Source organism: Solanum verrucosum, unplaced genomic scaffold (genome assembly GCF_900185275.1).
Source record: "Solanum verrucosum unplaced genomic scaffold, falcon-dt-bn FXZP01000282.1, whole genome shotgun sequence".
NCBI classification, from domain to species: domain Eukaryota; kingdom Viridiplantae; phylum Streptophyta; class Magnoliopsida; order Solanales; family Solanaceae; genus Solanum; species Solanum verrucosum.
This window is the reverse complement of record NW_026020198.1, coordinates 431271-443566: the sequence shown is the minus strand read 5'-3', so window position 1 is coordinate 443566 and position 12296 is coordinate 431271. Positions and strand designations below refer to the sequence as shown.

At 35.1% G+C, this 12296-nt stretch overlaps 2 protein-coding genes and 1 long non-coding RNA gene across 8 annotated transcripts in view; 2 read left to right on the top strand and 1 right to left on the bottom strand.

Annotated features, from left to right (window-relative positions):
* The first annotated feature begins 1371 nt into the window (after nucleotides 1-1371).
* LOC125829952 (G-type lectin S-receptor-like serine/threonine-protein kinase At4g27290) lies at nucleotides 1372-4524 on the top strand. Its single transcript, XM_049509181.1, has 7 exons — nucleotides 1372-1383; nucleotides 1428-2721; nucleotides 2890-3119; nucleotides 3232-3442; nucleotides 3531-3783; nucleotides 3877-4027; nucleotides 4197-4524. The coding sequence occupies exons 2-7, from the start codon at nucleotides 1443-1445 to the stop codon at nucleotides 4488-4490; spliced, it is 2418 nt and encodes an 805-aa protein (XP_049365138.1). The 5' UTR covers nucleotides 1372-1383; nucleotides 1428-1442; the 3' UTR covers nucleotides 4491-4524.
* Nucleotides 4525-4791: 267 nt separating this feature from the next.
* LOC125829983 (uncharacterized) lies at nucleotides 4792-10811 on the bottom strand. The gene is made up of 3 exons (XR_007443117.1): nucleotides 10747-10811; nucleotides 6790-6968; nucleotides 4792-4880 (listed from the first exon to the last, which is right to left on the bottom strand). It is a non-coding gene; the product is annotated as an uncharacterized LOC125829983 (long non-coding RNA).
* LOC125829951 (G-type lectin S-receptor-like serine/threonine-protein kinase At4g27290) overlaps nucleotides 10066-12296 on the top strand; it is a 320066-nt gene continuing 317835 nt past the window's right edge. For 5 of the 6 annotated variants that reach the window (XM_049509180.1, XM_049509175.1, XM_049509173.1 and 2 more), the window contains exons 1-3: nucleotides 10066-11497; nucleotides 11666-11895; nucleotides 12008-12218. In XM_049509180.1, the coding sequence (XP_049365137.1) occupies nucleotides 10219-11497; nucleotides 11666-11895; nucleotides 12008-12218 (1720 nt within the window). In that variant the 5' untranslated portion in view covers nucleotides 10066-10218. The remainder of the gene's footprint in view (nucleotides 11498-11665; nucleotides 11896-12007; nucleotides 12219-12296) is intronic. The other variant, XM_049509177.1, reaches the window with a different exon arrangement.

Here is a 12296-nt window from a genome sequence, read left to right as displayed (position 1 = left end):
TGTACTATCTCTACACTTGCAGCCAGGGGCGGAGCCAGCCTTTTGTTAAAGGTTCATCCGAATTTCCTTCGACGGAAAATATTGCTATTTATATATGATTAAAATTATTTTTTATGTATATATAGTAAATGTCGAATCTCTTTCAATTAGTTTGTGTGTTTAGTTCTTCATATTTTGAATCCCCAATTAAAAATCCTAACTCTGCCACTACTTGCCGCAGGGTGGGCAGGGAAATGTAACAGCAGGACCACAATGTCCTTTTCCTTCTCAATCAATGAGAAGAGTTTAAGATTTTATTCTTTGTCTCTCTCTTAGATAAGAGGACATAACAAAGAGCAAAAACTAGGGACCTGCTCTTATCAACTGAAGTTTTCTTATGTATTGTTTCTTTTCGAATCTGTATTAACTAGAGCTAGTTGATGTAGTGAGAGAGCAATAGAGTTGTAATTTGTATATAAAAGTTTAAGTCCTACAATTACAAGAGTTTGTAATCAAATCCTTGCTAGTGTTTAGTGAAATTGTTTGGTGGTAGGTCGTAATTATTACTCGCTTCTAATACAAAAATATAATAACAAGTTTTTGCACCCACTCATGTCCCTATTTAATTTTTATTCTTAAATATGACAATTTTTAATTTTTGGCCTTACTACCCATTTAATGAATATTTATGAATTAAAGTACCCTTATCTATAACCTAATTCACTTGACATAAGTTTTAATTTTTTTTTATAATTTGGCGGTACTTAAGTTATGCGGCATAGGTTGTGTAGTATTTGTATGACCTAATTCTTTCAGCAAAAGTTTAGTGAACATTTCTTTGCTCGGCATAAGTTCTGCAGGAATTAAATTATCCGCCTTTTACCATACAACTTGTGGGTTTTAAAATTGAATTCTTGCCTGGCTCAACATAAGTTATGTAGTACGACACAACTTGCTATGTACCTTATATAGGGCATTTATGCCAGTGACCCTATGACATATTCTGTGTTTGTAAGAAACCTATCAGGTTCTGGTAGCCTGGCCATACCCTTGTGTCTTGTTTAATTTCTCCAAAATGGTCCCTAAAGAACAGTGGTTATATTATGACAAAGTTTTACTTTTCAAATGTTGTAAGTAAGCTTCACAAAAAGGCAATAAATAGCATTCAAATCCTCATATGTGAAAATGACTAGTTAGTGCCATGCCATAAAGGCTGGCTATGAAGTAACAAAATTTCAAGACTGTGAATTAAACAGCACAAAATTAGCATCATTATTGCAAGAGTTGTAAAACAAGTAACTAAAACAAGCAATCAAATGAAACAAATATGAAAATTTCGTTGACGAAGTCAATAAGATTTATGTAGGTCCAACCTTTAATTTGGTGCAAAGAAACTTATTCAATTCTAACAACTCCCATTATAAATCTTGGGTAAGGTAGCATGTGATACAGCAGAGTTCTTAATGGAAACTTTTCTGCTTACATTGCACATATTGTTATGTGGTTTTGTATGCTCAGTTTCTAGTGCAAAAGATATTATCACTGCAACTGACTTTCTAACAGATGGTAAGACCATTACTTCATCTGATGGAAGCTTTGAGATGGGATTTTTTTCCCCGGCTAGTTTCACGAATAATTGGTATGTCGGAATATGGTACAAGTACAATGTACCTGATAAGTCTGTGGTATGGGTTGCCAATAGAGCGAATCCATTCACCAACACATCAGGTGTTATGTTGAAAATCATCGATACAGGACAACTTGCTCTTCTCACTGCTGCTAATACAATTATGTGGTCTACTAATTCATCGTGGCCTTTGGCTATGAAGAATCCAGTTGCACAGTTGTTGAACTCGGGGAATCTTGTCGTAAGAGATGCCAATGATACTGAGCCTGAGAACTTCCTGTGGCAGAGTTTTGATTATCCTACTGATACACTGTTACCAGGCATGAAAATGGGTAAGAACTTTGTGACTGGACAAGAATTTTACCTGTCCTCATGGAAGAAGGAATCTGATCCAGCTCCAGGAGAATATACATACCGTTGTGATCCTACTGGATATCCTCAGAATGTCTTGAGGAAAGGTAAAGTTAAGGTGTTCAATACCGGACCATGGAATGGACTCCGCTGGAGTGGCGTACCAGGATTCATAAAAAATACTATTTCCACATTTAAGCTAGATTTTGATGAAAAGGAAGCATTTTACAGCTTCACGATTCTGGGTTCTGTTATGAGCAAATTAACCATAAAAAGTAGCGGTGAGCTTCAAATTTCAATGTGGGTTGAGAATAGACAGGAATGGCAAGATATTCTTTCTTCATCGGTAGATACTTGTGACAGCTATGGAACATGTGGTGCATATGGTAGTTGCAACAACACACTCACTCCTTCGTGTAGCTGCTTAGACACGTTTGTGCCTAAAGATCCAACAAATTGGGCAATGACAAATTGGTCCAGCGGGTGTGTTAGGAGGAAACCCCTTAATTGCCAGAATGGAGATGGGTTTCTCAAGCACTCTAGTATAAAGCTACCAGATACACAGTATTCATGGTTTGATGTGAGTATGACACTCCACGAGTGCAAGCAAGCTTGCTTGAAGAATTGCTTGTGTCAGGCTTACTCAAATCTTGATATACGCAATGGTGGGAGTGGCTGTTTGCTTTGGTATGACGACTTAATTGACATTCGAGAATTACCTGGAGGACAGGACATTTACTTAAGGGTTTCTACCTCAGAGTTAGGTAACATTTGTGAATTTGATCAAAGTTGGAGTATTAGCTGAATGATTTAAACTTCCCAATTCTCAGATTTAGTTGTATTTTACTTAGATATCTGTTAAAAGTTCACACAGTATATGTTCACTCTTCCATGCCTATTTAGTTTATTTCACCCCTCCATGTTTTGTTCAGGCTCGAAGAAAACAAAACTACTCGTGTTGAGTCTGTTACTGTTGATTGGAGTGACTGTGACTGGCCTGACCATAGGGATGTATATTTGGAAAAAGAAGAAGAAGAGGAAGATGAATTTGAAAGATGACCTAGACCTCCCACTGTTTACCTTATCAACTCTAACTAAAGCATCCTCTAATTTCTCAGTCGAGAACAAGATTGGAGAAGGTGGATTTGGATCTGTTTACAAGGTAACATCTTAAGTTTATGAATCATTCTTTCAGTAAATAATATCTACTATTATTGACAGTAAACAGATGACACTTACTGAATCGCTAAGCCAGATATATGTTGATATTATAGGGAATCCTGGAAGGTGGACACGAAGTAGCTATAAAGAGGCTATCCAAGTCTTCCTCGCAAGGAGTTAACGAGTTCAAGAATGAAGTTATTTGCATTGCCAAACTTCAGCATCGAAATCTTGTGAAGCTTATAGGTTGCTGCATTGCAGGAGGAGAAAAAATGTTGGTCTATGAATACATGTGCAACAGAAGTCTAGATCTCTTCATATTTGGTCTGGTTACTCTTGCTTAACTCGAATAACCTCTATTAGTACAAATAGTAAAGTTGATAGTTTAATCACATTATCAGTGTTCTAACAGAGGACCTGTTAACAGATGAAAAGAGGAGCTTGTTACTCAACTGGCCTAAGCGCTTCGACATCATCAATGGAATTGCTAGAGGACTTCTGTATCTCCATCAAGATTCTCGGCTAAGAATTATCCACAGAGACCTCAAAGCTAGTAACATTTTGCTAGATGCTGACATGAACCCCAAGATCTCAGATTTTGGCATAGCTAGAAGCGTTGTAGGGAATGAGACTGGTGCTAATACACACCATGTGGTTGGGACACAGTAAGAAATTTAATACTACTTATTTTTTAGCATTTATATTATGTATATAATATTCTTTATTTAACACTATTTTCTGTTTAATGTGTGATGCAGTGGCTACATGTCCCCAGAGTATGTAGTCCATGGTGTTTTCTCAGTAAAATCAGATGTATTTAGCTTTGGTGTGTTAGTGCTAGAGATAATCAGTGGTCGGAGAAACAGAGGATTTGCCGGTGAAAGTCACAGTATCAACCTACTCGGACATGTAAGTCTTGTTTGTAACTAAAGACGAGTTTTAATTTTGTGGTCACTTATAAGGCAGTTAATTGATAATACCTCATAAAAACGATAGTTAAACTGCATTGAACTTAAATCCATCAGGCACATCAACCGCTACATGTTTCTTGATTATGTACTGATTGTGTTATTGATAGGTATGGAAACTTTACAAAGAAGGTAGACCACTGGAGCTAATTGATGGACATCTAATGGATTCGAGTTATATTTCTGAATTGCTACGCTTAATCCATGTTGCTCTGTTATGTGTACAACAATGTCCAGAAGACAGGCCAGACATGGCTACAGTGATCTTGATGTTGACTAATGATGCTAATTTGCCTCAAGCTAAGGAACCTGGTTTCTTCACAGAAAGCAAAGTCACGTCTGGATGTTCTACAAGCATGAGTTCAACAAACGAAATTACCGTCACACAGTTAGAACCCCGGTAAATTACGTTACATGTTCATTCAGATCGTTCAATGTCAACAAGCTTGAATTACAAGTGTTTGTAAAGTCATAATGGCCTATGTTATATGTTATCTGTTATTAGCAAGTCTTCAATATGGGTGTGTATCAGTATTTAGTGTGGATACCTTTAGTTTTTATTAATTCTAATGTATTTTAAAGTATTCGTACAAAGTACCTATTCAGCATGTGTACATCAAAATAAATGAAAGATCCATATAAAATAAATCAACACAATGAGAGTTCACAATAACAGCAGAAGCCATTGTTGTTGGTGTTTAGAAGCTCCAGTCCCATAGTACTCCATTATTTACAGAGTATCAGTTATGTTGTTCCCATTCTCCGAGTTTACACGATCAAACATCAGGCAGTCACTGCACCAACAATTAGAATGATAGCAGAATGGTTTGATTAAAGTAATGAAATTGCCAAGACTAGAGTGATTGGAAGGATTGCAATTCTAATTTCTTATTTTCTTTCTAGGAAATGTACAAAAGATATTATCACTGCAACTGACTTTATAAATGGAAACAACCGAGATTGAAAGACATAAAACGCATTCACTCAATGCGATTTATGAGTAAATTACTATATTACCCCTTCTGTTTAATATTATTTGTATACTATTTTAAAAATATATTTATTATTACTTTTATAGTATCAAGAAAGAAAAATATTTTATCTTTTAAAAAAACGTCATATCGTTAAAAATTTGAAAAATCCTTCTCAAAAACCTAAATAGAAAGAGTTGAGAATGAAAGGCATAAAACGCATTCAGCGAATGCGATTTATGATTAAAATTTTGTGTCTTCTTATTAATTGTTGAAATTACTATATTACCCCTTCCGTTTAGTTTTATTTGTCCACTATTTTAAAAATATATTTATTTCTTTCATTTATTACTTTTATAATATCAAGAAAAGATAAATATTTTATCTTTTTAAAAAAATGTCATGTCGTTGAAAACTTGAAAGACCCTTCTTAGATACCTAAATAAAAAGAGCTAAGAATGAAAGGCATAAAACACATTCACTGAATTCGATTTATGAGTAAGATTCTGTATCTTCTTTTTTATTATTGAAATTACTATATTACCCCTTCTGTTTAATTTTATTTGTTCACTATTTTTAAAATATATTTATTTATTTTATTTATTACTTTTATAATATCAAGAAAAGATAAATATTTTATCTTTTAAAAAAAATGTCATGTCGTTGAAAACTTGAAAATCCCTTCTCAGATGCCTAAATAGAAAGAGTTGAGAATGAAAGACATAAAAGATTTATGAGTAAAATTCTGTGTCTTCTTATTTATTGTTGAAATTACTATATTACCTCTTCCGATTAATTTTATTTGTCCACTATCTTTAAAATATATTTATTTATTTCATTTATTACTTTTATAATATCAAGAAAAGATAAATATTTTATCTTTTAAAAAAAATATCATATCGTTGAAAACTTGAAACCCCCTTCTCAGATACCTAAATAGAAAGAGTTGAGAATGAAAGGTATAAAATGCATTCAACGAATGCGATTTATGAGTACAAATTTGTTTTTTCTTTTTTATTGTTGGAATTACTATATTATCTCTTCCATATTTCATTTATTACTTTTATAATATCAAGAAAAGATAAATATTGTTTCTTTTAAAAGAAAAGAAATGTTATGTCGTTGAAAACTTGAAAACCCCTTCTTAGATACCTAAATAGAAAGAGCTGAGAATGAAAGGTATAAAACACATTCACTGAATGCGATTTATGAGTAAAATTCTCTTTCTTCTTTTTTATTGTTAAACTTACTATATTACCCTTCCGTTTAATTTTATTTGTAAACAATTTTTAAAATATATTTATTTATTTCATTTATTACTTTTATAATATCAAGAAAAGATAAAAATATTTTATCTTTAAAAAAAGGACACGTTGTTGAAAACTTGAAAAACCCTTCTCAGATACCTAAATAAAAAGAGTTGAGAATGAAAGACATAAAACGTATTCAGCGAATGCGATTTATGAATAAAATTATGTGTCTTCTTATTTATTGTTGAAATTACTATATTACCCCTTCCGTTTAATTTTATTTGTCCACTATTTTTAAAATTTATTTATTTATTACTTTTATTTAGGTAGATGAGAAGGGTTTATTACTAGTGCAAAAGATATTATCACTGCAACTGACTTTCTAACAGATGGAAAGACCATTACTTCATCTGATGGAAGCTGTGAGATGGCTAGTTTCACGAATAATTGGTATGTTGGAATATGGTATAAGCACCATGTACCTTATAAGTCTGTGGTAGCCAATAGAGAAAATCCATTCAACAACACGTCAGGTGTTATGTTGAAAATCATCGATACAGGACGACTTGCTCTTCTCACTGCTGCTAATACAATCGTGTGGTCTACTAATTCATCGAGGCCTTTTGCACAGTTGTTGAACGAGACGCAAATGATACTAAACCTGAGAAGTTCCTGTGGCAAAGTTTTGATTATCCTACTGATACGTTCTTACCAGGCATGAAGATGGGTAAGAACTGGACAAGAATTTTACCTGTCCTCGTGGAAGAACGAATATGATCCTGATCCAGCTCCAGGGGAATATACGTATCATTAGGATGTCATGAGGAAAGGTAAAGTTAAGGTGTTCAGTACTGGACCATGGAATGGACTCTGGTGTACTAGGACTGACAAAAAATACTACTATATATATTTATACATTTAAACTGGATCTTGATGAAAAGAGAGCATTTTACAACTTCACGCTTTTATTCCCAACTGTTAGATTAACAGATCCTTGGTTATGACTTGTGACTATCACATTAACCAACTTGGTAAGTAGGAGTTTTTGTCCACTTGAAAACCACAAGTGTGAGACCCGTGCCGACCCAGACACCCGACTTGAGATCCAACCCTGACCTTGACTCTAATATCTGACCCAAAACCCGACCTCAACCCTAACACTCGACTTGAGACCCGAGACCCAACCCGCCCCGCCCGACCCAAGACCAGAGTCCCAACCCAGACCTGAGACCTGATCTCAATCCGGACCCAACCCGACTCGACCCGAGATCGACCTTGACCCCGAGACTCGACCCTGACACTCGACTCAAAGTTTGACCTCTTATTCTAACTTGAGATCTACTCCCGACTCAATCCAAGACTCGAGAGTTTGGTCTCAAATCGAGGTCAAGAGTCCAATCTTGAATTGAGACTAAGGAGTCGGATTTAGGATTAGTATTGGGAATCGATACCCAAGAATTAAGTTATGATGAAAATTTGAGGCGTGAGGTTCTAAATGATTTTGGAAAATGTTTTTCTTACTTTTTTAACGGAAACTCATTTTCCTTAAATTTGAGGATAATAAGTTGATTGGGAAAATTATTTCCAAAATATTTAAGTCAACCAAACAGAGAAAATTAGAAAACATTTTCTTCATACTAAACACACCCTTAATCTGTAATTACTTTCTAAAATTGGGGTGCTTAATCAATATCTTTGTATAATACTCGCTTCCGTTTAGAAGATTTTATATAACAGATTCTTCCCCAATTTTCCCTATTTAATTTTTATCCTCAAATATAATGATCTTTAATTTTTGTCTCTACTGGTTACTGTTCATTTAATGAAAAATTTATATATTAAATATCTTTATCTATAACCTAATTTACTTGCATATGTTTAGAAAAGGGGAAAAGGTAGAAGTACCTCTCCCTAGACTATGATCCAAATCTCAGAGACACACCTTAACTAAACTAAGGTTCTATTACCCCTTGAACTCATTTTTTTGTAATTTTGTACACCTTTTTGGCTTACGCATCCAAATATCTCATACACGCCTCAACTGCATGGAGCCACGGGATGTGCCACATAAGCCAAAAAGTGTACAAAATTACAAAAAAATGAGTTCAGGATGGTAATAAGACCTTAGTTTAGTTAAGGTGTGTCTCTGGAACTTCAGTCATAGTCTAGGGCAGTGGCGGAGGGAGGATTTTCATCAAGGGGGTTCAATGAAAAAATTAATCACGGTAATTAATATCACAAATAAATAAATGGGTCGAATCGGATATAAACGGGTCGAATTAAACTGTCGAATCAAGAAGAAAAGGGTTTTTAATATTTGACTTTATAATTAGGGATTAAACTAATAAATCCTAAATTCCCAATCAACATTTTTAATTTTTTGGAACTAAACATCATTTTCTGATTGCATTATTATATTTTAAAATAAATTAAAACGCCTAAAATATAAGCTGATAAAAGAAATGCCTCTACCCGGATTCGAACACGCGACCTCGCGTGCAGTAGAGCAAATTTCCTGAACCCCCAACCCCACTGAGCTACGCCTTTGGTGTATGTTCAGGGGGTTTAGTACTATATATATACACGTATATTAAAAAATTTAATCTTATATATATAGTGTAATTTTCGACAAAGGGGGTTCGGATGAACCCCCTTCGTCCTATGTAAATCCACCCCTGGTCTAGGGAGTACTTGTGGTCTTCTCCCATTTAGAAAACTAATGTCTCGCTTGGCATAAGTTTGGTGGTAATTAATTAAGTTCTGCGGTGGTATAAGTTGTGTAGTATCTCATCAAAGTTTAATGATCTTTTGCCTCGCTCGGCATAAGGTTTGCAGTACGGATTAACTTGTGGTATATGATTGATACAAAAATATAAACTTATGTCAAGCAAAAAAAATATTTTTGATTTTGGTGTCGAGATATTTAATTTGGCACATTATTTTTACTTAAAATGATTGACGGACAAAAATTGAAGACCATCAAATTTAAGGACGAAAATTGAAAGTAGAGGGATTTTTGTGCCAATGACCCTGTGACAAATTTTGTGATTGTGAGGAACCAATCAGATCTTGGTGGACTGGCCATATCATTCTGTCTTGTTTCTCCAAAATGGTCCCCAAAAAACAGTGCTTATGGACAAACTTTTACTACTTTTCAAACGTTGGAAGCTATGTAAGCTTCATGAAGAGGCAATTTATAGCCTTCAAATCCCTCATAAGTGATAACGACTATTATAATAGAAACTAGACTAGTACAGTGCCGTGTCATAAAGGCTAGCTGTGAAGTAACACATTTCAAGCCCCGGGTATGGAGCAATCCAATGTGGGCTCAGACACCGGATGGAAACCAGTAAAAGAAAACACAATTTCAAGACTCTGAATTAAACCAACACCAAATTAGTGGCAAGGCATCATTGTCATGATGAAGGCTAGTTTCTTCCTACTTTCCATTTTTCTATAGAGATTAAGTTGATTTTTTCAAAGGTCATTGGTGATTAATTGTACAAGTGGAAGAGTAACTAAAACAAGCAAGCCTCGATTGACCAAGTCAATAAGATGAAGACATTAAAGAGGTCATAGTCAAGTGAGAATTTCTGAGTCCTTACTCACTTATTCAACTTAACCTGACCTTGATATTTCGATGGAATTAAAATTCGAAAAAACACATAAAATATAAAAAAAAGTATCATTCTTTTGGAGATAAAATAAAAAAAGAAATGAAAATGAGTTGCATAAATTGGGACATGGAAGTGATATATACATTCTAGTTATAAATTAGCAGCCAAAATCCCAAATAGTTTGATGTGACTTTAAGGCCTTCAGAACTAGCTAGATTTACACTGAAAAGGTCAGGTTACCTCCAGATATCTAAACCTGCATAGGTTAGGTTGCATGTGATAGAACAGTTCTTAATGGAAAGTTTTGTGCTTATATTGCAGATATTGTTATGTTGTTTTGTATGCTCAATTACTAGTGCAAAAGATATTATCACTACAACTGACTTTCTAACAGATGGAAAGACCATTACTTCATCTGATGGAAGTTTTGAGATGGGATTTTTTTCCCCGGTTAGTTTCACGAATAATTGGTATATTGGAATATGGTATAAGCACGATGTACCTGATAAGTCTGTGGTATGGGTTGCCAATAGAGAAAATCCATTCAACAACACATCAGGTGTTATGTTGAAAATCATCGATACAGGACAACTTGCTCTTCTCACTCCTGCTAATACAATCGTGTGGTCTACTAATTCATCGAGGCCTTTGGCTGTGAAGAATACAGTTGCACAGTTGTTGAACTCGGGGAATCTTGTCATAAGAGATGCAAATGATACCAAGCCTGAGAAGTTCCTGTGGCAGAGTTTTGAATATCCTACTGATACACTCTTACCAGGCATGAAGATGGGTAAGAACTTTGTAACTGGACAAGAATTTTACCTGTCCTCATGGAAGAACGAATATGATCCAGCTCCAGGAGAATATACATACCGTTGTGATCCTACTGGATATCCTCAGAATGTCTTGAGGAAAGGTAAAGTTAAGGTGTTCAATACCGGACCATGGAATGGACTCCGCTGGAGTGGCGTACCAGGATTCATAAAAAATACTATTTCCACATTTAAGCTAGATTTTGATGAAAAGGAAGCATTTTACAGCTTCACGATTCTGGGTTCTGTTATGAGCAAATTAACCATAAAAAGTAGCGGTGAGCTTCAAATTTCAATGTGGGTTGAGAATAGACAGGAATGGCAAGATATTCTTTCTTCATCGGTAGATACTTGTGACAGCTATGGAACATGTGGTGCATATGGTAGTTGCAACAACACACTCACTCCTTCGTGTAGCTGCTTAGACACGTTTGTGCCTAAAGATCCAACAAATTGGGCAATGACAAATTGGTCCAGCGGGTGTGTTAGGAGGAAACCCCTTAATTGCCAGAATGGAGATGGGTTTCTCAAGCACTCTAGTATAAAGCTACCAGATACACAGTATTCATGGTTTGATGTGAGTATGACACTCCACGAGTGCAAGCAAGCTTGCTTGAAGAATTGCTTGTGTCAGGCTTACTCAAATCTTGATATACGCAATGGTGGGAGTGGCTGTTTGCTTTGGTATGACGACTTAATTGACATTCGAGAATTACCTGGAGGACAGGACATTTACTTAAGGGTTTCTACCTCAGAGTTAGGTAACATTTGTGAATTTGATCAAAGTTGGAGTATTAGCTGAATGATTTAAACTTCCCAATTCTCAGATTTAGTTGTATTTTACTTAGATATCTGTTAAAAGTTCACACAGTATATGTTCACTCTTCCATGCCTATTTAGTTTATTTCACCCCTCCATGTTTTGTTCAGGCTCGAAGAAAACAAAACTACTCGTGTTGAGTCTGTTACTGTTGATTGGAGTGACTGTGACTGGCCTGACCATAGGGATGTATATTTGGAAAAAGAAGAAGAAGAGGAAGATGAATTTGAAAGATGACCTAGACCTCCCACTGTTTACCTTATCAACTCTAACTAAAGCATCCTCTAATTTCTCAGTCGAGAACAAGATTGGAGAAGGTGGATTTGGATCTGTTTACAAGGTAACATCTTAAGTTTATGAATCATTCTTTCAGTAAATAATATCTACTATTATTGACAGTAAACAGATGACACTTACTGAATCGCTAAGCCAGATATATGTTGATATTATAGGGAATCCTGGAAGGTGGACACGAAGTAGCTATAAAGAGGCTATCCAAGTCTTCCTCGCAAGGAGTTAACGAGTTCAAGAATGAAGTTATTTGCATTGCCAAACTTCAGCATCGAAATCTTGTGAAGCTTATAGGTTGCTGCATTGCAGGAGGAGAAAAAATGTTGGTCTATGAATACATGTGCAACAGAAGTCTAGATCTCTTCATATTTGGTCTGGTTACTCTTGCTTAACTCGAATAACCTCTATTAGTACAAATAGTAAAGTTGATAGTTTAATCACATTATCAGT